Here is a 21,737-nt window from a genome sequence, read left to right on the forward strand (position 1 = left end):
GTAAATTCACTATTATTTCTCTATTTATGTAAAAAAATGCAATTTCTGTTAAATTGATTAATTATTTAATTTTGAAAAATACAAAATGACAAAAAAAAAACCAATTATGTGTCCTCTTGCATTTAAATACAATTTTCCACAAATAAAAAGAAGGTTAAAAAGGTAACTCTAGTTAAGCAATATTGTGTAATAACCATGGTTAATTTATAACTATAGTGAACTATTTTTTTTAGTATAAAATGCGGTGAAAAACCCTTCAATAGTCACCACTTTTAATTCCATTTACAGATAAATTTACATTTCCGATTTCTATTTCTCTTTGGAGGAGTTTTTGACTTCTCCCCTTTTCAATTTGGTGCTCTTCAAGGAAAGTTCACAAAGCAGGAGTGTTCAACTCCAGCTGATTGAAGTTCTCATCTCTACTTGTAATACTTCTTCTTTAATCTCATTCTTATGTTTTGATTTTTACATTGAACTTGTCATCTCTGGTGTTGAATTGTACTAATGTGTTAAATTGAGCGGAGTAGATGTGTGTATTCAATCACACAGATCCATTGCTTGCGCTTTTTTGTGCTGTCATTTGGTATTTTGTTGTGTTTTCTAGGGTTTTAAGCTGATTCTGAGCTGTTTTACTCGTTGCTTTAGACGATATCTCCTTTTCTAGGTTTTTGCTATGATTAGGGATTTTTTGCTGAAGAATTTACTAATGTGGAGTAATGTGCTTTATTGAGGTGTGTGGCGCAGTATTTTAATGTTCTTTGCATGTGCCTTTCACGTTTTATTGATGTTATAAGATTCGAATTGAACTTGGTGTGCTTGGAAAATTAAAATAAACAGCATTATCCGGAGTGGTACATTCTTGTGTTCATGCAATGGTAGATACAGAAGAAACAGTTTTTATTAAATGAATTAGTCAAGGATGAGAATAGAACTTTTTGGTAGTCGCTATAAGTTAGATTAGTGGCATCAAATATTTAGTCACGCGTAGTACCAATCTTTCTTTGTGCAAGATAAACATTGACATAGATGCATTAGCTCCACGTAAAATTTGAACTGATGTATTGGCCGTTATAAATAGATTATTCAAACGCAAAATAGGTAGTCGCACGCAAAATTAGCCGTTATCAACACGTGTTTAAAACGGTTTACTGTTTTTGCAGCTGAGTACTTGTTTATTACTATTCAACTTCCGACACGTGATTGAAAGGAGTTCGTGGTGAAATGGAATATATATGTTGAGTGTAATTAATTAAATTTGTGTATTCTAAACTTAAAAGAAAAATGCTCTGTCAGTTCACGCATCTAACTAGTAATTCCTTTTATGGGTGCCGTAAAATAGCATCCAATTTTGAAATGACAAAACTTCCCCCAACTTTTAATCTGTTTCTGAGTAATGGCTGTAATCATTGTGTCATTATCACCATGACATTGTTACAGAAAAATGGAAGGAACGAGAGGGGGAATAAACATGGGGGAACCGTTGATTCCACATTGATTAGTTGATTGAAAAATTGGTCAATCTCGAATGTTCTTAACTTGTTGGGGTTTATTTGAAATAACTACAGAATTAGGATGATTGTGGCTTATACCTAGTAGCGGTGGGTATAACTATCTTTTAATCATTGTCTGCAGGAGCACAATATGATATTCAGACGCTACTTGATTTGCTTGGGATATTTGCTGCTACTTTATTTTTTTCTTAACCTTTCTTGAAGTCGCACCGATCTAACTTAAAGAATTGAAATTTGGAGAACTTTAGGATTCACCTATCAGTTGTACTGAAGTACTACTAAGGATCTAATCTGTGCTTGTATGTCACTTTATTTTTCCTGGGTGATTAAACTGTTGACTCTACCATTAATATTACTCATACTTCAACTCAACTTAATTTCTCTTCTGTTTCCATGTTGGTTGCTTCAGCCGCTGACATGTTATGCTGAGTGCTCTGGCTGACCCTGTTAATATTATAAATATGGAGTGCAATAAAGATGAAGCAACCAGGGCAAAGTTAATTGCTGAGAGCAAGTTAGAGAAGAAGGATTATCTCGGTGCAAAGAAGTTAACGCTGAAAGCTCAAGCTTTATATCCAGAGCTTTATGGTATTACCCAGCTGCTGACAACCTTGGATGTCTATCTATCTTCAGAGAAGATACGCGGGGAAGTAGATTGGTATCGAGTGCTATGTGTGAACCCTTCAGATGATTACGATACCATAAAAAAGCAGTTCAGGAAGCTGGCACTCAAGCTGCACCCAGATAAAAATACTTCTGTTGGGGCAGATGGCGCATTTAAACTCATTTCAGAAGCCTGGAATTTGCTATCCAATAAAGAAAAGAGGGCGGCATATAACCAAAGGAGGGGACATGGGGGAGTCCAAAAGACTGTCCCAACACATACCGGTGGTCCATCAGCACCATGCGGGGCATGGAATTATGCATATACTCAGCCAAGTCAGCAGAATGTTCCATCAGCATCACCCCGGCAAAGTAGAAAGAAAGTTCCTTCTGTACCATCCCAGCCAAGCCAACAGAAAGTTCCTGGACACACTGGTGGTTCATCAGCTGCAGCACATACTGCTGGTCCTTCTAGTACAACTTCAACCAGGAAGTCAAAGAGTAAAACTGCGAAGAAGGCTGGGACTCAAAATACGGCTCCTTACCATGTTAGACCCGATGCCTTTTGGACTGTCTGCCATGGATGCAATACTCATTTTGAGTATCTTAGGATGTATTGCCACCATACTCTTCTTTGTCGCATTTGTGATAAGCCATTTCTGGCTTTGGAGATAGCACCGCCTGTATTTTCCAAATCAGCCAAACCGGTTCCCTGGGTTCGACGGGAGCATTCACACACAAGTTCTCCTGGTCAAAATTCTTGTGATCCTAAAGGAAAAGCTGCTGCTGCTCAAAACCCAGAAAAAGGCCAAACCAGTCCCAGTTCTTTTGTGTATACAAACTGTCAGCAGGGACCACTTCCTGAAACAGCTAATACTTATGCAGAAAAAGCAGACAATGTTGTTCAGCAGGCGCGTGATAGATTGAAGAGACCTCATACTGAATCACATGCCCCTGCTAATTTGGAAAAGTTCTTTAAAAAGGTAAAACTAGATGCTGGTGATAGTAATGGATACAGAGCAAACCTTAATATGGCTCAGGGAGATTTTGGGGATGAAACCCGAAAGCTGTTGGTCTCCAATGCTCAAAAGGAGATTCTGAAGAAGCTAAGCGACTCCAATATGTAGATCAACTGAGGAAAATACTTGACTGGGATAAGTATAGGTAGAACAACAATATGCAAAGGACATGATGGTAATAGAAGTTAGTTATGTTATTATAGTGTTATGTCCTGACCTGTGTGTCCTTGCTGTTCATCTAATTTCTTTAACAAAAACCCCCTTTTGTTTGTTTAGTAATGAATGTGTTTTGCCATTATAGAAGATTCCTTTTTAAGTCCTTTATCTGACTATACTGTTGTTCCAGGGCACAAGCTTAGTATGATCTGTGATTTTATCAATGGGAGAAAAGCAAAAAAATTGTTTTATACTGATGGATTGTCTTTTAATCTAAGCACAGCTGGTAGTTTCGGGTTGTCATTCCTTCCCTTCAGTTATTTGCCTACTGTTTTCAGCTGTAAGTACTTTTGATAAAGTATTTAACATATTCTAAGAAGGAAATTACCATTGATTTTGATTATGCTACTGGGCATCCCCAATGCATTATGGATCAGATTCCAAGTTTTGGAGGTATGATTCTTGTCAAATATTTTCAAGCACTTATATCCTCGTCAGCAACAATTTGGCTTTGGGAATTGCTATTTAATGTCATTTGCCAGATTTTAAAACAGTAAATTACACCTATGACTCTTTTGAGAGTACTAATTATAATTGTTGTGCTAGTAATTACACCCATTTAATGTTCTTTGCACCTCGATTTAACCTAATTAATGTAACTTTTAATATACCTATAAGAGAGTAATTAGTGGATGACTATTGTGATAATTAGAATGATAAGTATTAATTAGATATTAATTGTATGGCCTCTTTTGGTGTATACAATGAGGTAGACCATCTCAAGTAATTAATCGTCTATAATATCTAAGTCTAGAAAATTTTACTCTCATCCATCTCTTAAGAACTTAATCTGAACACTGATTAGTGCGCCTTGATTCATGTGGCGCGCGCTCTGGATTTTTACCGAATCTGGGCTTTGCCTACAATGGACTCTGGGATGTTCTACCTGATGAGGTAAACTTTTTTTGTGGATCATTATCACTTTTTTTGAATTTATCAACTGTTGCAATCTTTAGCTTTTCTGAGTCCCTTATATTTTGCTATATTATTTTAGGACTAGAACTTGTCAACTATATTAATATTGCTAATGGGGCTATCTGTAATCTATTTTCAGATGCTGTTTGGACAACAAAATCATAAGAGCTGGTCACAAACTGACACAGTGCTTTTGCTTGTGGAAATGCTGACAAATTCATCTGCATTGTTGATCAACCATCGAATGTGAACCCCTAAGAAACCTAGAAAAGTCAGCAAAGCAGAAGACCCAAAGCCAAGTTAAAGATACAAAACAAAGTTAAGTTGATCAATTCTTGGTACTCAGATTCTAATAAATAAATAGTCCCAGGCCAATGGAATCAGTTATTTTAATTTAAAGAAATAGGAATCTTTCAGAATTAGTCATTAGATTGTAAATTCACTATTCTTTCCCTATAGTTATGTAAAATGCAATTTCTGTTACCTAGGTTATTTAATTATACTTATGTAATCTAAACGTAAACGAAAATGCTAGTCAGCTCACACGTCGAACTATTCCTTTTCTGGGTGCCCTAAAATAGTATCCAATTTTGAAATGTCAAAACATTCCCCAACTTATAGTCTCCGTTCAGTATTGTGGAATTGGAATTGGAGCCTTCAATTCCAAATCCAATGCTTGGTACCACAAAATATTTGGATTTGGAATTTAAATACGATTCCAATTCCTCCTAATTCCACAATTTGTATTCCATATCAAAAGTGGAAAATAGGAATTCCAAATAGTTCTAGAATTGGGCACTTTCACACACCACACACACTGCACATAAATTGCACACAAATTGCACACTTAATATCAATTCCTTCAAATTCAATTTTGTATATCATTTTTACGAGAGGGAGAATAAATAGGGGGGATGCGTTGATTCCACATCGAATGTTTTGTACTTGTGTGAATCATTGATTTCAGATCAAATGAACTTGTTTTGATCTTTGTTTTGACTGGGTTGTTTAACTTTTGATTCTACAATTAATATTACTCATGTTTCAACTCAACTTAATTTTCTTCTCTTTCCATGTTGGTTGCTTCAGCTGCTGTCAGGTTATGCTGAGTGCTCTTTCTGACCCTGTTAATATAACAAATATGGAGTGCTATAAAGAAGAAGCAACCCGGGCAAAGTTAATTGCTGAGAGCATGATAGAGCAGATGGATTATCTCGGTGCAAAGAAGTTAGATGGGGAAGTAGATTGGTATCGAGTGCTATGTGTGAACCCTTCAGATGATCACGAAACCATAAAAAAGCAGTTCAAGAAGCTTGCACTAAAGCTGCACCCAGATAAAAATACTTCTGTTGGGGCAGATGGCGCATTTAAACTCATTTCAGAAGCCTGGAATTTGCTATCCGATGAAGAAAAGAGGGTGGCATATAACCAGAGGAGGGGATATGGGGGAGTCCAAAAGACTGTCCTAACAAAAACTGGTGGTCCATCAGCACCGTGCGGGGCATGGAATCATGCACATAGTCGCCCAAGTCAACAGAATGTTCCGTCAGCATCAACCCCACAAAGTTAACAGAAAGTTCCATCTGTACCAAGTCAACAGAAAGTTCCATCTGCTTCACCCTGGAAAAGAAAAAATAAAGTTCCATCTGCTTCACCCCGGAAAAGAAAAAATAAAGTTCCATCTGTACCATCCCAGCCAAGTCAACAAAATGTTCCACGACACACTGGTGGTCCATCAGCTGCTGCACATAGTCCTTCTAGTTCAAATTCTACCTCGAAGTCGCGGAGTAAAACTGCAAAGAAGGCCAGGACTCAAAATCCGGCTTCCTACCATGTTAGATTCGATACCTTTTGGACTGTCTGCCGTGGATGCAACATGCATTTTGAGTATCTTAAGATGTATTGCAACCGTACTCTTCTTTGTCTCAATTGTAATAAGCCATTTATGGCTTTGGAGATAGCAACACCGGTATTTTCCAAATCAGCCAAACCGGTTCCTTGGGTTCGACGAGAGATATCAAACACAAGTTTCCCTTTCAAAATGCTTGTGATCCTAAAGGAAAAGCTGTAGCTGCTGAAAACACAGGAGCAGGACAAACCGGTCCCAGTTCTTTCGTGTATACATTCATTCAGGAGGGACCCCTTCCTGAAATGGATTACACGGCTTGTTCTGGTCAAAATGGTTTTGATTTTAATGGAAATGCTGCAGCTGCTCAAAACCCAGGATCAGGCCAAACTGGTCCCAGTTCTTTTGTGCATACGAACTATCAGTGGAGACCCCTTCCTCAAACAGCTAATACTGGTCAAAATGCTTTTGATCCTAAAGGAAAAGCTGCAGCTGGCCAGTTCTTTTGTGTATACGAACTATCAGGGACGTCTTCCTGAAACTGCTTATACTGTCAAAATGGTTTTGATTTTAATGGAGATACTGCTCAATACCCAGGAGTAGGCCTAACCGATCCCAGTTCTTTCGTGTATACGAACTATCAGCAGGGTCCTTTTCCTGAAACGGCTTACACTGGTCAAAATGCTTTTGATCCTACCGGAAATGCTGCAGCTGCTTAAAACCCAGGAGCAGGCCAAACTGGTTCGAGTTCTTTCCTCTGTACAAACTATCAACAGGGACCCCTTCCTGAAACGGCTTATGCTGATCAAAATGCTTTTGATCCTAAAGGCAATGCTGCAGCTGCTCAAAACCCAGGAGCAGGCCAAACCGGTCCCAGTTCTTTCGTGTATACATACAATCAGCAGAGACCCCTTCCTGAAATGGATTATACGGCTTATTCTGGTCAAAATGGTTTCAATTTTAATGGAAATGCTGCAGCTGCTCAAAACCCAGGATCAGGCCAAACCAGTTCCAGTTCTTTTGTTTATACAAACTATCAGCAGGGACCCCTTCCTGAAACGGATTATACTGCTTATACTGGTCAAAATGGTTTTGATTTTAATGGAAATGCTGCAGCTGCTCAAAGCCAAGGATCAGGCCAAACCGGTCCCAGTTCTTTTTTGTATGCATACTATCAGCAGGGACCCTTTCCTGAAACGGCATACACTGGTCTAAATGATTTTGATCTTAATGAAAATGCTGCAGCTGCTCAAAACCCAAGAGCAGGCCAAACCAGTCCTAGTTCTTTCGTGTATGCATACTATCAGTAGGGACCCCTTCCTGAAACGGTTTATACGGGTTATACCAGTCAAAATGGTTTTTATTTTAATGGTAATGCTGCAGCTGCTCAAAACTCAGGAGCAGGCCAAACTGGTTCCAATTTTTTCGTGTATACAAACTATCAGCAGCTTATATTGCTGCAGAGAAACCAGATAATGTTTTCCAGATGGCGCATGGTAGCTTGAAGAGACCACATCCTGAATTACACGCCTCTGCTAATTTGGATAATTCTTTAAAAAGGTAAAACTAGATGCTGGTGATAGTATGGATACAAAGCAAACCACAATATGGCCCAGGGAGATTTTGGGGCTGAACTGCTCATGAGAAGACTTTCCGCCACTAGCTGTCTGATACGAATATAGAAGGGAAAGTATACAAAACGAGTGCTTCGGGCAGTGTTTGGAAGAAATAAACAAAAAGATATAGATGGGCATGGTAAGGATTAAGGAAACAAATATCTAGAAGATTTTGTTTGAGTATATATCTCTTTCATTTGATTTTGTTTGAGTATCTCCCTTTTATTTAGGAAAGACTCTTTTGATTTAGGATAGAATATCTCTTTCCTTATCTCTTTCATTCAGGAAAGAATACCGTGGCCTCCTATAGATGATAATTGAGATTAAATTAGTATTTTCTTTCAGTTATTTAGTCAAACAGTTAGTTCAGTTTTTTTTCCATTCAATATTTCATTCAGTTCCTTTTATTATATAATTGGTGTGTGATTAACTGATTATCTGCGTGAGTCGATAGCTGTTGGATATTACTCTTCTGCATCACTTTCCTTTTGGTTGCTGTCCGGCCTTTACTCTAACATTGTCTGCCTAGCAGTATCAGAGATATAACCCGAAATTTGTTGGTGCTTAATACTCCAAAGGAGGTTTTGAAGAAGCTAAGCGACTGATGGTAATAGAAATTACTCCAGTTATGTTATTAGTAGTGGGATGTCCTGACCTGTGTATGCTTGCTGTTCATCTATTTTCTTTAACAAAAAACCCCTTTTGTTTGTTTAGTAATGAATGTGTTTTGCCATTATAGAAAATTCCTTTTTAAGTCATGACCTGACTATACTGTTTTTCGGGGGTACAAGCTCCGTACAATCTGTGATTTTATCAATGAATGTAATGCAAAAAATTGTTTTATACTAATGGATTGTCTTTTAATCTAAGCAAAGTCCATAGTTTCGGGTTTTCATTCCTTCCCTTCAGCTATGTGCCTACTGTTTTCAGCTGTAAGTACTTTGATAAAGTATTTAGCATATCCTAAGAAGGAAATTACCACTGATTTGATTATGCTACTGGGCCATCCCCAATGCACAATGGATCAGATTCCAAGTTTTGGAGGTATGGTTCCTGTCAAATATCTTCAGGTAATTATTATCCTCGTCAGCTATAATAGTTGTGTTAGTAATTACACTCATTTAATGTTATTTGCAATTAATCTAATTAATGTAACTTTTGATATTCTTAGAAAAAAGTAATTAGTGGAAAACTTTTGTAATAATTATAATACTATTATTAGAACGATATTAATTGTATATCCTCTTTTGGTGTGTACAATGAGGCAGACCATCTCAAGTAATTATTAGTCTGTAAAGTCTAAAATTTTACTATCATCCAACTCTTGAGAACTTAATCTGTACACTCATTAGTGCACGCTGATTCGTAGGGCGCGTGCTCCGTATTTTTACTGAATCGCCTTGGTGCGCTCCTAACAACACGGGCTTTGCCTACAATGGACTCTGGGATGTTCTACCTGATGAGTTAAACCTTTTTGTGGATCATTATCACTTTTTTATCTTGTATAAACTGTTGCAATATTTAGCTTTTCTGAGACCCTTATATTGTGCTATATGATTTTGGGACTAGAACTTGTTAACTATAGTGATGTTGCTAATGGGGCTATTTATAATCTATTTTCAGATGCTGTTTGGACAACAAAATCACAAGAGCTGGTCACAAACTGTCAGAGTACTTTTGCTTGGGGGAATGCTAACAAAATCACCTGCATTGTTGATCAACCGTCGAATGCGAACCCCTAAGAAACCCAGAAAGAGCAGGAAAGCAGAAGACCCAAAGCGAAGTTAAAGATACCAAACAAAGTTAAGTTGGTCGATTCTTGGTACCCAGATTTCTTTGTGTATACGAACTATCAGGGACGTCTTCCTGAAACTGCTTATACTTGTCAAAATGGTTTTGATGTTAATGGAGACACTGCAGCTGCTCAAAATCCAGGAGTATGCCAGGCCGATTCCAATTCTTTTGTGTATATGAAATATTAGCAGGGTCCCTTTCCTGAAACATCTTATACTGGTCAAAATGGTTTTGATCCTAACAGAGATGCTGCAGCTGCTCAACCCAGGAACTGGCCAAACCGGTCTGAGTTCTTTCGTGTATACAAACTATCAACAGGGACCCCCTCCTGAAATGGCTTATGCTGGTCAAAATGCTTTTGATCTTAATGGAAATGCTGCATCTGCTCAAAACCCAGGATCAGGCCAAGCCGGTCCTAATTCTTTCCTGTATACATACTATCAGCAGAGACCCCTTCCTGAAATGGATTATACGGCTTATACTGGTCAAAATGGTTTTGATTTTAATGGAAATGCTGCAGCTGCTCAAAACCCAGGAGCAGGCCAAACCGGTTCCAGTTCTTTTGAGTATACAAACTATCAGCAGGGACCCCTTTCTGAAATGGTTTATACTGGTCAAAATGCTTTTGATCCTAATGGAAATGTTGCAGCTGCTCAAAACCTTGGATCAGGCCAAACTGGTCCCAGTTCTTTCGTCTATACCTACTATCAGCAGGGACCCCTTCCTGAAACGGATTATACTGGTCAAAATGCTTTTGATCCTTATGGAAATAATGCAGCTTCTCAAAGTCCAGGAGCAGGCCAAATCGGTCCCGGTTCTTTCTTATATGCAAACTGTCAGCTGGGACCCCTTCCTGAAATGGCTTATATCGGTCAAAATGCTTTTGATCCCTATGGAAATGCTGCAGCTGTTCAAAACCCAGGAGCAGGCCGAATCAGCGGTCCCAGTTCTTTCATGTATACAAACTATCAGCAGGGACCCCTTCCTGAAATGGATTATACTGGTCAAAATGCTTTTGATCCTTATGGAAATGATGCAGCTTCTCAAAATCCAGCAGCAGGCCAAATCGGTCCCGGTTCTTTCATAAATACAAACTATCAGCTGGGACCCCTTCCTGAAATGGCTTATATCGGTCAAAATGCTTTTGATCTCTTTGGAAATGCTGCAGCTGCTCAAAACCCAGGAGCAGACCAAATCGGCAGTCCCAGTTCTTTCATGTGTACAAACTATCAGCAGGGACCCCTTCATGAAACTGCTTATAATGGTCAAAATTCTTTTGATCCTAAATGAAATGATGGTGCTGCTCTAAACCCTGGAGCAGGCCAAACCGGCGTTCCCAGTTCTTTCGTGTACACAAACTATCTGCAGGGACCGCTTCCTGAAATGACTTATACCGGTCAAAAATTCTTTTGATCCTACTGGAAATGATGCAACTGCTCAAAACCCTGGAGCAGGACAAATTGGTCCCAATTCTTTTGTGCACACTAACTATCAGCAGGTAACCCCTTCCGGAAACAGCTTATACTGCTGCAGAAAAACCAGACAATGTTTTTCAGCAGGCGTATGGTAGCTTGAAGAGACCACATACTGAATCACATGCATCTGCTAATTCGGATAAATTCTTTAAAAAGGTAAAACTTGATGCTGGTGATAGTAATGGATACAGAGCAAACAACTATGGCCCAGGGAGATATTGGGGCTGAAACTGCTCATGGAAAGTTTTTCCGCCACTAGCTGTCTAATACGAATACAGAATGGAAAGTATACAAACGAGGGCCTCGGGCTGTGTTCTGAAGAAATCAACAGCAAGATATAGATGGGCATGATAAGGATTAAGGGAATTAATATCTAGAAGATTTTGTTTGAGTATATATCTCTTTTATTTGATTTTTTGAGTATCTCTTTTAGATTTAGGATAGGATATCTCTTTCCTTATCTCTTTCAGTTAGGAAAAAAGATCTCTGTTCACATCTATAAAAGATGAACCTCTTGTTGGGAGAGGGCATCTGGCAGAAGATCACAGGTATTGATCGGTAAAGATACTGTGGCCTCCTACGGAGGATTTAATTGAGATTACATTAGTATTTTCTTTCAGTTATTTAGTCGAACAGTTGGTAGAATTGTTTTTTTCCATTCAATATTTTATTAAGTTCCTTTTATTATATAATTGGTGTGTGATTATCTGCCTGAGTCGATAGTTGTTGGATACTACTCATCTGCATCGCTTTCCTTATGGTTGCTGTCCGTCCTTTACTCTAACACTGTTTGCCAAGCAGTACAATTTGAACCCGAAAGTTGTTGGTGCTCAATACTCAAAAAGGAGATTCTGAAGAAGTTAAGCGACTCCAATATATAGATCAACCGAGGCAAATACTTTACGGGGATAAGTATAGGCCGAACAACAATGTGCAAATGACATGATGGTAATAGAAATTAGTTATGTTATTAGTAGTGGGATGTCCTGACCTGTGTATCCTTGCTGTTCATCTGTTTTCTTTAACAAAAACCCCCTTTTGTTTGTTTATTAATGAATGCGTTTTGCTATTATACAACATTCTTTCTTTAGTCATTTACCTGACTATACTGTTGTTCCGGGGGCACAAGCTCCGCACAATCTGTGTTTTATCAATGAAAGTAATGCAAAAAAATAAAAATAAAATTGTTTTATACTGATGGATTGTATTTTAATCTAAGCACAGCCCGTAGTTTCGGGTTGTCATTCCTTCCCTTCAGTTATATGCCTACTGTTTTCAGCTGTAAGTACTTTTAATAAAGTTTTAACATATCCTAAGAAGGAAATTACCACTGATTTGATTATGCTACTGGGCATCCCCAATGCACAGTGCATCAGATTCCAAGTTTTGGAAGTATGGTTCCTGTCAAATATCTTCAGGTAATTATTATCCTCCGCAGCAATGATTTGGCTTTAAGAATTGCTATTTTATATCATTTGCCAAATTTAAAAACAGTAAATTACCCCTGACTTTTTTAAGGAGACTAATTATAATAGTTGTGTTAGTAATTACACTCATTTAATGTTGTTTGCACCTCTAATTAATGTAACTTTTAATATTCTTATATGAAAGTAATTAGTGGAGAACTTTTGTAATTATTATAATACTATTAATTAGAATGATATTAATTGTATGGCCTCTTTTGGTATGTACAATGAGGTAGAGCATCTCAAGTAATTATTACTCTGTAATATCTAAGTCTGTAAAATTTTACTCTCATTATCTCATCCACCTGTTAAGAACTTAATCTGATGACTCATTAGTGCGCCCTGATTCGTGGGGGGCGCGCTCCGGATTATTACCTAATTGCCTTGGTGTGCTCCTAACAACACGGGCTTTGCCTACAATGGACTATGGGATGTTCTACGTGATGAGTTAAACCTTTTTGTGGATCATTATCACTTTTTTTGTGTGTATCAACTGTTGCAATCTTTAGCTTTTCTGAGACCCTTTTATTTTCCTCTATGATTTTGGGACTAGAACTTGTCAACTATAGTGATGTTGCTAATGGGGCTATTTATAATCTATTTTCAGATGCGTTTTGGACAACAAAATCGTAAGAGCTGGTCACAAACTGACAGAGTGCTTTTGCTTGTGGAAATGCTGACAAAATCACCTGCATTGTTGATCAGCCGTTGAATCCAAACCCCTAAGAAACCTGGAAAAAGCAGCAAAGCAGAAGACCCAAAGACAAGTTAAAGATACAAAACAAAGTTAAGTTGGTCAATTTTTGGTAGTCAGATTCTAATAAATTTATAGTTCCAGGCCAATGGAATTAGTTATTTTAATCCAAAGAAAATGAATCTTTCAGAATTAGTGGAAAGATTGTAAACTCACTTTTCTTTCTTTATAGTTATGTAAAATGCAATTTCTGTTACATAGATTAATCATTTTATTTTGAAAAATTACAAAATGACAAAAATAACCAATTACATGTCATCTTGCATTTAAATGCAATTTTCCAAAAATAAAATGAGAGTTAAAAAAGTAACTCTGGTTAAGCTAAATTGTGTAATAACCATGGTTAATTTATAACTCTAGTGAGATATTTTTGTAGTATAAAAATCCTGTGAAAACCCTTCAATAGTCACAACCTTTTATTCCATTTACAGATAAATTTACATTTCAGTATTCTCTGAGAGAGTTTTTGACTTCTCCCCCCTTTCAATTTGGTGCTCTTCAAGGAAAGTTCAGAAAGCAGGAGCTTTCAACTCCAGCTGATTGAAGTTCTTATCTTTACTGGTAATACTTCTTCGTTATTCTCATGTTTAAGCTTTGATTTTTATGTTGAACTTTTCATCTCTGGTGTTAAATTGTACTAATATGTTAAATTGAGCAATAGTTGATGTGTGTGTTCAATCATACAGATCCACTGCTTGTGGTTTTTTGTGCTATCATTTTGTTTTTTGTTTTTGCTTTCTAGGGTTTTGAGCTGTTCTGCTTGCTGCTTTGACGATTTCTGTTTTTCTAGGTCTGTGCTGTGATTAGGGATTTTTTGCTGTAGAATTTACTAGGTTTGGAGTAATGTGCTTTATTGACTTGTGTGGTACAGTGTTTTAATGTTCTTTGTGTGTGCCTCTTACGATGGATTGATGTTATAGTAATTCAAATCGAATTTGTGGGCTTGGAAAATGAAAAATTCAGTTTCAACTGGAGTGGTTCACATTCTTGTGTTCATGCAATGGTAGATGCATAAGAAACAGTTCATATGAAATGAATTAGTCAAGGCTGAGAATTGAACTGTTTGAATTAGTCACTATAAGTTAGATTAGTGGCACATGATCTGAGTCGATGAAATATTTAGTCACGTATAGAATCAGTGTATTTGTGCAAGATAAACATTGATATAGATGCATTAGTTCCACGTAAAATTTGAACTGTTGAATTAGCTGTTATAATATAGATTATTCGCGCACAAATTAGGCAGTCGCGCGCATTAACTGATATTGACACGTGTTTAAAACGGTTTGCTGTTTTTGCAGCTGAGTATTTGTTTGTAACTAGTCAACTTTTGACACGTCTTTGAAAGGAGCTCGTGGTGAACTGGCATATAAATGTCAGGTGTAATTAATTGAATTAATGTATTCTAAAAGTAAAAGTAAAATGCTCATCAGTTCACACATCGAACTAATTTCTTTTCAGGGTGCCCTAAAACAGTATCAATTTTGAAATGACAAAACTTCCCCAACTTTCAATCTCTTTTTGGGTAATGCCTAATCATTGTGTCATTATCAGTATTTTATTGTCACAGAAATATGAAAAGAACTAGTTCTGTATTGACTATAAATGGATTAGTTGTTCGTAAAATTTAAACTGATGAATTAGCTGTTATAACATAGATTATTCGCACGCAAAATAGCTATTATCAACTTGTGTTTAAAATGGTTTGCTTTTTGGCCACTTTGCTGTTTAAATTGGTTTGCGGAGTATTTGTTTGAAACTTTCCAACTTTGATATGTGTTTGAAAGGAACTCTTGATGCGCTGGCATTTATATCCCATGTGTAATGAATTATATTTATGTAATCTAAACGTAAATGAAAATGCTCGTCAGTTCATTCATCGAACTATTCCTTTTCTTGGTGCCCTAAAATAGTATCCAATTTTGAAATGACAAAACTTCCCCCAACTTTTAGGCTCTGTTTGGTATCGTGGAATTGGAACTGGAGGCTTCAATTCCATATCCAATGTTTGGTACCACAAAATATTTGAATTTGGAATTTAAATACAATTCCAATTCCTCCCAGTTCCACAATTTGTAAGTCCATATCAAAAGCAGAAAACTGGAATCCTATATAGTTATATATTTTGGGCACTTTCACACATTTCACACACACACTGCACACAAATTGCACACTCACTTCATATCAATTCCTTCCAATTCAATTCCGTATAACATTTTTACCGAACAAAACATTTGGAATTGAATTATAATTCAGTTCCTTCAAATCCAAATGTTACTTGATTTGCTTGGGATATCGCAGTTTGTTGCTACTTTATATTTTTTCGTACCCTTTCTTGAAATCAAACTGATCTAACTAAAAATGGAAATTTGGAGAACTTTGGGATTCACCTATCAGTTGCACTGAAGTATTAAGGATCTAATTTGCGCTTGTATGGCACTTTGTTTTGACTGAGTTGTTTAACATTTGATTCTACAATTAATATTACTCATGTTTCAACTTAACTTAATTTCTCCTCTCTTTCCATGTTTGGTTGCTTCAGCTGCTGTCAGGTTATGCTGAGTGCTCTTTCTGACCCTGTTAATAGCATAATTATGGAGTGCAATAAAGATGAAGCAACCCGGGCAAAGTTAATTGCTGAGAGCATGATAGAGCAGATGGATTATCTCGGTGCAAAGAAGTTAGCGCTGAAAGCTCAAGCTTTATATCCAGAGCTTTATGGTATTACACAGCTGCTGACAACCTTGGATGTGTATCTATCTGGGGAGAAGATAGATGGGGAAGTAGATTGGTATCGAGTGCTATGTGTGAACCCTTCAGATGATCACGATACCATAAAAAAGCAGTTCAGAAAGCTTGCACTAAAGCTGCACCCAGATAAAAATTCTTCTGTTGGGGCAGATGGCGCATTTAGACTCATTTCAGAAGCCTGGAATTTGCTATCCAATGAAGAAAAGAGGGTGGCATATAACCAAAGGAGGGGACATGGGGGTGTCCAAAAGACTGTCCTAACAAAAACTGGTGGTCCATCAGCACCGTGCGGGGCATGGAATCATGCACATACTCGCCCAAGTCAACAGAATGTTCCATCAGCTTCAACCCAGAAAAGTAAAAAGAAAGTTCCAGGACACACTGGTGGTCCATCAGCTGCAGCACATACTGCTGGTCCTTCTAGTTCAACTTCTACCTGGAAGTCGCGGAGTAAAATTACAAAGAAGGCCAGGACCCAAAGATCCGATACATTTTGGACTGTCTGCCGTGGATGCAATGTCCATTTTGAGTATCTTAAGATGTATGGCAAGCTTACTCTTCTTTGTCGCAATTGTGATAAGCCGTTTACTGCTTTGGAGATAGCAACACCGGTATTTTCTAAATCAGCCAAACCGATTCCTTGGGTTCGACTGGAGCCATTAAACACAAGTTTTCCTGTTCAAAATGCTTGTGATCCTAATGGAAATGCTGCAGCTTCTCCAGGAGCAGGCCAAACTGGTCCTAGTTCTTTCGTGTATACGAACTATCAGCATGGACCTTTTCCTGAAACGGCTTATAATGGTCAAAATGCTTTTGATCCCAACAGAAATGCTGCAGCTGCTCAAAACCCAGGAGCAGGTCAGTCCGGTCCCAGTTCTTTCGCGTATTCAAACTATCAGCACGGACCCCTTCCTGAAATGGCTTATACCGGTCAAAATGCTTTTGATCCTTGTGGAAATGTTGCAGCTACGCAAAACCCAGGAGCAGGCCAAACCGGTCCTAGTTCCTTCGGGTATACAAACTATCAGCAAGGATTTCAGGCTTTTACCGGTCCCAGCTCCACTTCTTTCGTGTATACAAACTATCAGCCGGGACCAGAGGCGGATCCACGTTGGGGCATGGGGGGTCCTTGGGGCTAGTAACCTGGACGTCGAAGGCTCGAAACCTTCGCCGAACATTTGTTGTTTTCCTTGGATATTGTTGTTTTTTTTGGATTTTCTCATAGCTAGACAGCTACATTAATTCATTTATTCGATCTTTATAGTTAATTCATTAGCTGGTAGATTCATTTATGTTGAAGGATTCTTTTAATTTGTAGATAATTGTAATTCCAAATAGTTATAAAATTGGGTATCTCTTCACACACTGCACGCACACTGCACATGCACACACACTGCACATACACACACACACACTGCATATTAATTACTATATCACTTTTACCAAACAAATGATTCAATTCCAAATCCTCAATTCCGTAGAGAGTGCTTTTGCTTGTGGAAATGCTGTCAAAATTACCTGCATTGTTGATCAACCGTTAGTAAAGCAGACAATCAAACTACTTAAAGATCAAGCAAGGTTAGGTTGATCAATTCTTGATACTCAGATTTTGCATTATTTTCAAATGTGGGTATGCTGAGTCTGAGGTTTGGTGATTCGTTCATTCATTTATTGGTGTCCAATTTTTGTTCTTTTCTATTTTTATGTGGTGGATATATATAAGTTGAAGCTCTTGAGGGAAAATGGAAAACTGGCTTGATTTTGGAAGCTACTTATTATCTATTTGTGAAATGTTGTTGGTATTGACTTGTTCTTCTTCACTAGTCTGAATTGCTTTTTTTTTAATCGAGACGTGTCTAATTTTCATTTTATTTCACTTTTTTTGCCCATGTAAACATAAAAGACACTAAGGAAAAAAAAACTCCTATAATTAAAAAAGAAGTCAAGGATTGGAAATAGCTAAGTTCAAGGTTATTTATACAAAAAAGTGTTCAAAAGAACAATTTTTTATGTGAACTGTGTTTCTCAATAAGAATACCATCATACTACTACAATATTATAGTTTTATCAAGGAATATTTTAATGTCCTTTTAAATTTGACTCAGTGAATAGCATGGGAATGGTAAGAGAAAAAATAATACATATCTCAGCAAACAGACATCCCATAAATCTGTATTTCATAGTTTAAATTATATCCAAAATTTCCCAATTTCAGGGTACAGTTTCCCAATGTAATTTGGCCTACCTTTCAATTTTGTATAGGTAATCCAACTTCAACTAGAACAAAAAATTTCTGGGATGAGATTAAAATGGCTAAATTAAGTATGTTGAATGCTAATGAGCTAATTATACCCTTCCTCCCTCTGTACACAACTCTCCCGTTAGGAGACCCAAGCTTTAAGCCAATACAAGCTCCTCTTCCGCCTGCTGCTGCTCCAGCTCAACGAATAACTCAGATCCACTGTAAGGTACGAGTATACGCTTTATCTCTTCCGCGTTAAGAGTCTCGTACTCCAAAAGTGCATTTGCAAGAGCATGTAATGCCTTCTCATGCTGCAACAAGTTTTTCACAAGATTCAACATTGCATAAACAAATGTAAAATTAAGTCATGGCCACTCAGCATAGTAATGGAATATGCATAAATCCTACTGTACTCCCTCCTCCGTCTTATTCAAAATGACACATTTTTCTCTTGGGGATGTAAGTTTCCTAAACATCACTCTCTCTACTCTTTCCATTTAACTCATAAAAAACATTGCAAAAAAATTTGTTCCGAATATGAAATGTTTCACTTAGAATGAGATGGAAATAGTATACTTTTACAATTTTGTGGCTGCTATTATATTTTAAGCATGAATACACATGATGATATATATTATACTCCCTCTGTCCCACTCTAAGTGGAGCTATTCTAATTTGGCATGGGTTTTTATACAGTTTTGTTTTGTGAGTTGAGTGTAGAGAGAATAAAGTAGAGATGATGATGTGTCTATATTAGAAAGTGTGTCAATTAGAGTGGGGACATCAGAAGAAAAAAAATATGTCACTTAGAGTGGGACGGGGGAGTTTGTAAAAACTAAAAAGAGTGACACTTGAAAAATACCATCTTTGTCCAAAGTTATTCAATTTGTATTGGTTTTCGGTATGTACCAAGTTATATGAGTCAATAATTTCTCTCAACCAAGTTAAATGAGTCGTTAATCTCGCTTACTTTATTCTCTTTTTACTTATCTACTTTATTCCCTCTCGTACTTTATTCTCTCTACACTTAACTCACTTAACACCGCTTTCGTGAGTCTCATGTCGAAAAAAAAAACACGTCCTGCAATGTAAGCTAACCTTTTTCAGCAGAGCTTTTACACGATTATAAGCCTCCCGCAATAATTTGACAACCTGAGAAACCGAAGGAAAATTTAATATGGAAATACTGTACTATATAGCTTACTAAATGTAATTGCAAGAGATAACATAACAGAAGCATACTTCTGCGTCAATACGAGATTGCATTTCTGAACTAGGTCTTTCTTTAATATGAACTGGTCCGATTTCATCACTCATCCCACAACTTGATACCTAGGAAAAAAGAAAAGAAAAAGGACGGTTTTACTCTTGTCAGAATCGTGTATCACATAATAATAAATTGTAAGAAAATCAGAAATTCCTTTGCAACTGAACATGAGAAATATTGCATCCAACTGTGTACATTTCACAGGCTAGGTAATGTGTTACGGGAAATACAATATACTGAGCAAGCTTGGTCGCTGTGTTGAGATCACTACTCGCTCCAGTAGTCACATGATCCTTGCCAAAGATAAGCTCTTCGGCCACTCTTCCCCCCATACAAACATCAAGACGCGCCAGCAGTTGCTTCTTGCTGATTGAAGTCTCGTCGTTAGAAGGAAGCTGGGTGACCATTCCCAGAGCAGATCCCCGTGGCATAATTGTTGCTTTGTGGATTGGATGTGCACCTTCAGTGTTCAAGGCAACGATAGCATGGCCACTCTCGTGATACGCAGTAAGCTGAAATCAATAGGTAAATTAGACAACTAACATAAAAACAGCAGAGAGAGAGATCATTTTTATAATTGTAAGCTGTATCCAAAAAATTATATAGCGAAATCCCTAGCATCGCCCCCGGGTTTAGACACATATCGTATGGAACTAAGTAAACAATTCATGTATTTATTTCGTTTATGTTAGAGATTAGTTGTGCTTATTTCCCAACAGAACCTTCATGTTTGGTGCATAAAGAAATTTATTCAGCATATAGAGAAGAAAGATCATATATTGTGTTTACCAACGATAAGTGTACAACTAAAAACAGGATGGGCCGATGGGGAAAGTAATAAACATACGAATCTCAGTGAGAACGCACACACTACCAAATGATCACAAAGAAAATAAAGAACACATGAAAGAGATAAGTAAAACCTTCTTCGAATCTTCTGATAGAAACATCGTCTTCCTTTCAGTTCCCATCATTATCCTGTCTTTGGCAAACTCTAACTGTGCTGCATTCAACTTCTCTGCACCTTCCACAGCAGCTTTAATGGCAGCAATATTTACCAAATTGGCAAGATCTGTTGACCAGGAAGGACTTGAATTAGGTCTCGTAACCAGGTTTTTTAAGGAAAATATGGCATGTATCCTACTAGTTTCAAGTCCGGGTGGGGGGAATTCTTTTGTTGTTCTAGGCCATATTTAACATTCCATAAGTGTACTAGACTTTTTTTTTGTTGCGGCTTTGGGAGATGCGTCTCCCGTTAATGAAACGCATGACGGAGATGCGTCTATGGGTAAGACGCATGACGGTCATGCGTCTTTCAATTTTTCAAAATTTTTTTAAAGAAGCATGACACACATGCCTCTGTTCAAAACGCTGGATGACAGCCTCCGGAGTACAGAAAGAAGAATAGACGACATTGTTTAAGATTTCACAGGTGTTGGTGTATCATAAACAATTTAGGCAACCTGTGCTTATTGAGCTCCACTAAAAGAGCGCTCTGTTTAGCAGCATCCTTGGGATTGGAATCAGCCTCGGCAATCAACCTCTCCAACCGCTTCTCCTGCCTCCAAAACGGCCACCAGCTAAACCAATCCGAATACAGAAGCTTCTCGAACCCCTCTCTCAGCCTCGCGAATACCCCCACCAGAAACACCACAATCGGCACCCTTCTTTCATTCTTCACATCGCCCCCCGATTCTTGACCTGAGGGGCGAGGATGATTTGGCGGAGCCGCCGATTGATCTTCTAGGGAAATGAAATTGAGAGGAGAGGAGAAGAGGAGAGGTTTTGATTGGGGGATTGAGTGCTTGCAGATGATAAAAGCCTGAAGTGATATTGACATTGTTGGTTCTTGAACGATTCAAAGAAATCGATTTTTTGGAGATTTGGCGTAGAAATTCAGGGATGAAGCATGCGTAACAAAGTGTGGCGTGTGCATTGTAACTTCGGAACAACGAGAGAGAGGGTCAACATATCACCATGCTAATGGGAAATTCCATACAAACCGATAGTTACTTTCAAAATCTATATTTAATACAGAAATTTAATCATAAATATTCAGATAACAGGATAGAGATAAAATCATTTATTTTATTTTATTTTATTTTATTTTATTTTATATGAAAGAAAATTTCATGTTTAGTTGAGTAAAATAAGAGTATGAAGATGGTGAGAGACGCTCTCGCGTAAGTTCAAATTACCTAGTTGGTATGACAATAGATTACCAAGGCTTGATAAAACGTAGTATAAATTGAAGAGCAAAAA

At 37.6% G+C, this 21,737-nt stretch overlaps 4 protein-coding genes across 11 annotated transcripts; 3 read left to right on the top strand and 1 right to left on the bottom strand.

Moving 5' to 3' along the window:
* The first annotated feature begins 287 nt into the window (after positions 1-287).
* LOC121807735 lies at positions 288-3,546 on the top strand. The gene is made up of 2 exons (XM_042208028.1): positions 288-425; positions 1,921-3,546. The coding sequence occupies exon 2, from the start codon at positions 1,934-1,936 to the stop codon at positions 3,239-3,241; it is 1,308 nt and encodes a 435-aa protein (XP_042063962.1). The 5' UTR covers positions 288-425; positions 1,921-1,933; the 3' UTR covers positions 3,242-3,546.
* Positions 3,547-5,841: 2,295 nt separating this feature from the next.
* LOC121807734 (nuclear pore complex protein Nup214-like) lies at positions 5,842-17,258 on the top strand. Of its 8 annotated transcripts, none has more exons than XM_042208019.1 (3): positions 5,842-13,247; positions 13,647-13,776; positions 15,758-17,258. In XM_042208019.1, the coding sequence occupies exon 3, from the start codon at positions 15,771-15,773 to the stop codon at positions 17,103-17,105; it is 1,335 nt and encodes a 444-aa protein (XP_042063953.1). In that variant the 5' UTR covers positions 5,842-13,247; positions 13,647-13,776; positions 15,758-15,770; the 3' UTR covers positions 17,106-17,258. The 8 variants fall into 8 exon arrangements, with proteins under 8 accessions (XP_042063953.1, XP_042063955.1, XP_042063959.1 ...); XM_042208021.1 differs by having other exon boundaries at positions 5,842-12,413; positions 13,069-13,776; XM_042208025.1 differs by having other exon boundaries at positions 5,842-11,943; positions 13,069-13,776.
* LOC121809225 lies at positions 9,746-10,810 on the top strand. Its single transcript, XM_042209763.1, has one exon. It carries the CDS (start codon positions 9,746-9,748, stop codon positions 10,808-10,810), a length of 1,065 nt encoding a protein of 354 aa, XP_042065697.1.
* An 852-nt stretch (positions 17,259-18,110) lies between the features above and the next one.
* On the bottom strand, positions 18,111-21,476 carry LOC121809597 (ATP-dependent zinc metalloprotease FTSH 11, chloroplastic/mitochondrial-like). The gene is made up of 6 exons (XM_042210319.1): positions 20,939-21,476; positions 20,399-20,547; positions 19,706-19,987; positions 19,451-19,540; positions 19,307-19,360; positions 18,111-18,519 (listed from the first exon to the last, which is right to left on the bottom strand). Exons 2-6 carry the CDS (start codon positions 20,447-20,449, stop codon positions 18,364-18,366), a joined length of 633 nt encoding a protein of 210 aa, XP_042066253.1. The 5' UTR covers positions 20,450-20,547; positions 20,939-21,476; the 3' UTR covers positions 18,111-18,363.
* Between the last annotated feature and the right edge of the window lie 261 nt (positions 21,477-21,737).

The sequence above is a fragment of the Salvia splendens genome, chromosome 6, assembly GCF_004379255.2.
Source record: "Salvia splendens isolate huo1 chromosome 6, SspV2, whole genome shotgun sequence".
Taxonomy (NCBI): domain Eukaryota; kingdom Viridiplantae; phylum Streptophyta; class Magnoliopsida; order Lamiales; family Lamiaceae; genus Salvia; species Salvia splendens.

Bases quoted from the DNA above. Each gene is read 5' to 3' on its own strand.
- LOC121809225 (XM_042209763.1), top strand. From the start codon at position 9,746: ATGGTTTTGATCCTAACAGAGATGCTGCAGCTGCTCAACCCAGGAACT.
- LOC121809597 (XM_042210319.1), bottom strand. From the start codon at position 20,449: ATGATGGGAACTGAAAGGAAGACGATGTTTCTATCAGAAGATTCGAAG. The intron at 19,988-20,398 runs GTTTTACTTATC...TATTGATTTCAG, and splicing joins TATCAGAAGATTCGAAGAAG to CTTACTGCGTATCACGAGAG. The intron at 19,541-19,705 runs GTATTTCCCGTA...CTTTTTTCCTAG, and splicing joins CCAAGCTTGCTCAGTATATT to GTATCAAGTTGTGGGATGAG.
- LOC121807734 (XM_042208019.1), top strand. From the start codon at position 15,771: ATGCTGAGTGCTCTTTCTGACCCTGTTAATAGCATAATTATGGAGTGC.
- LOC121807735 (XM_042208028.1), top strand. From the start codon at position 1,934: ATGCTGAGTGCTCTGGCTGACCCTGTTAATATTATAAATATGGAGTGC.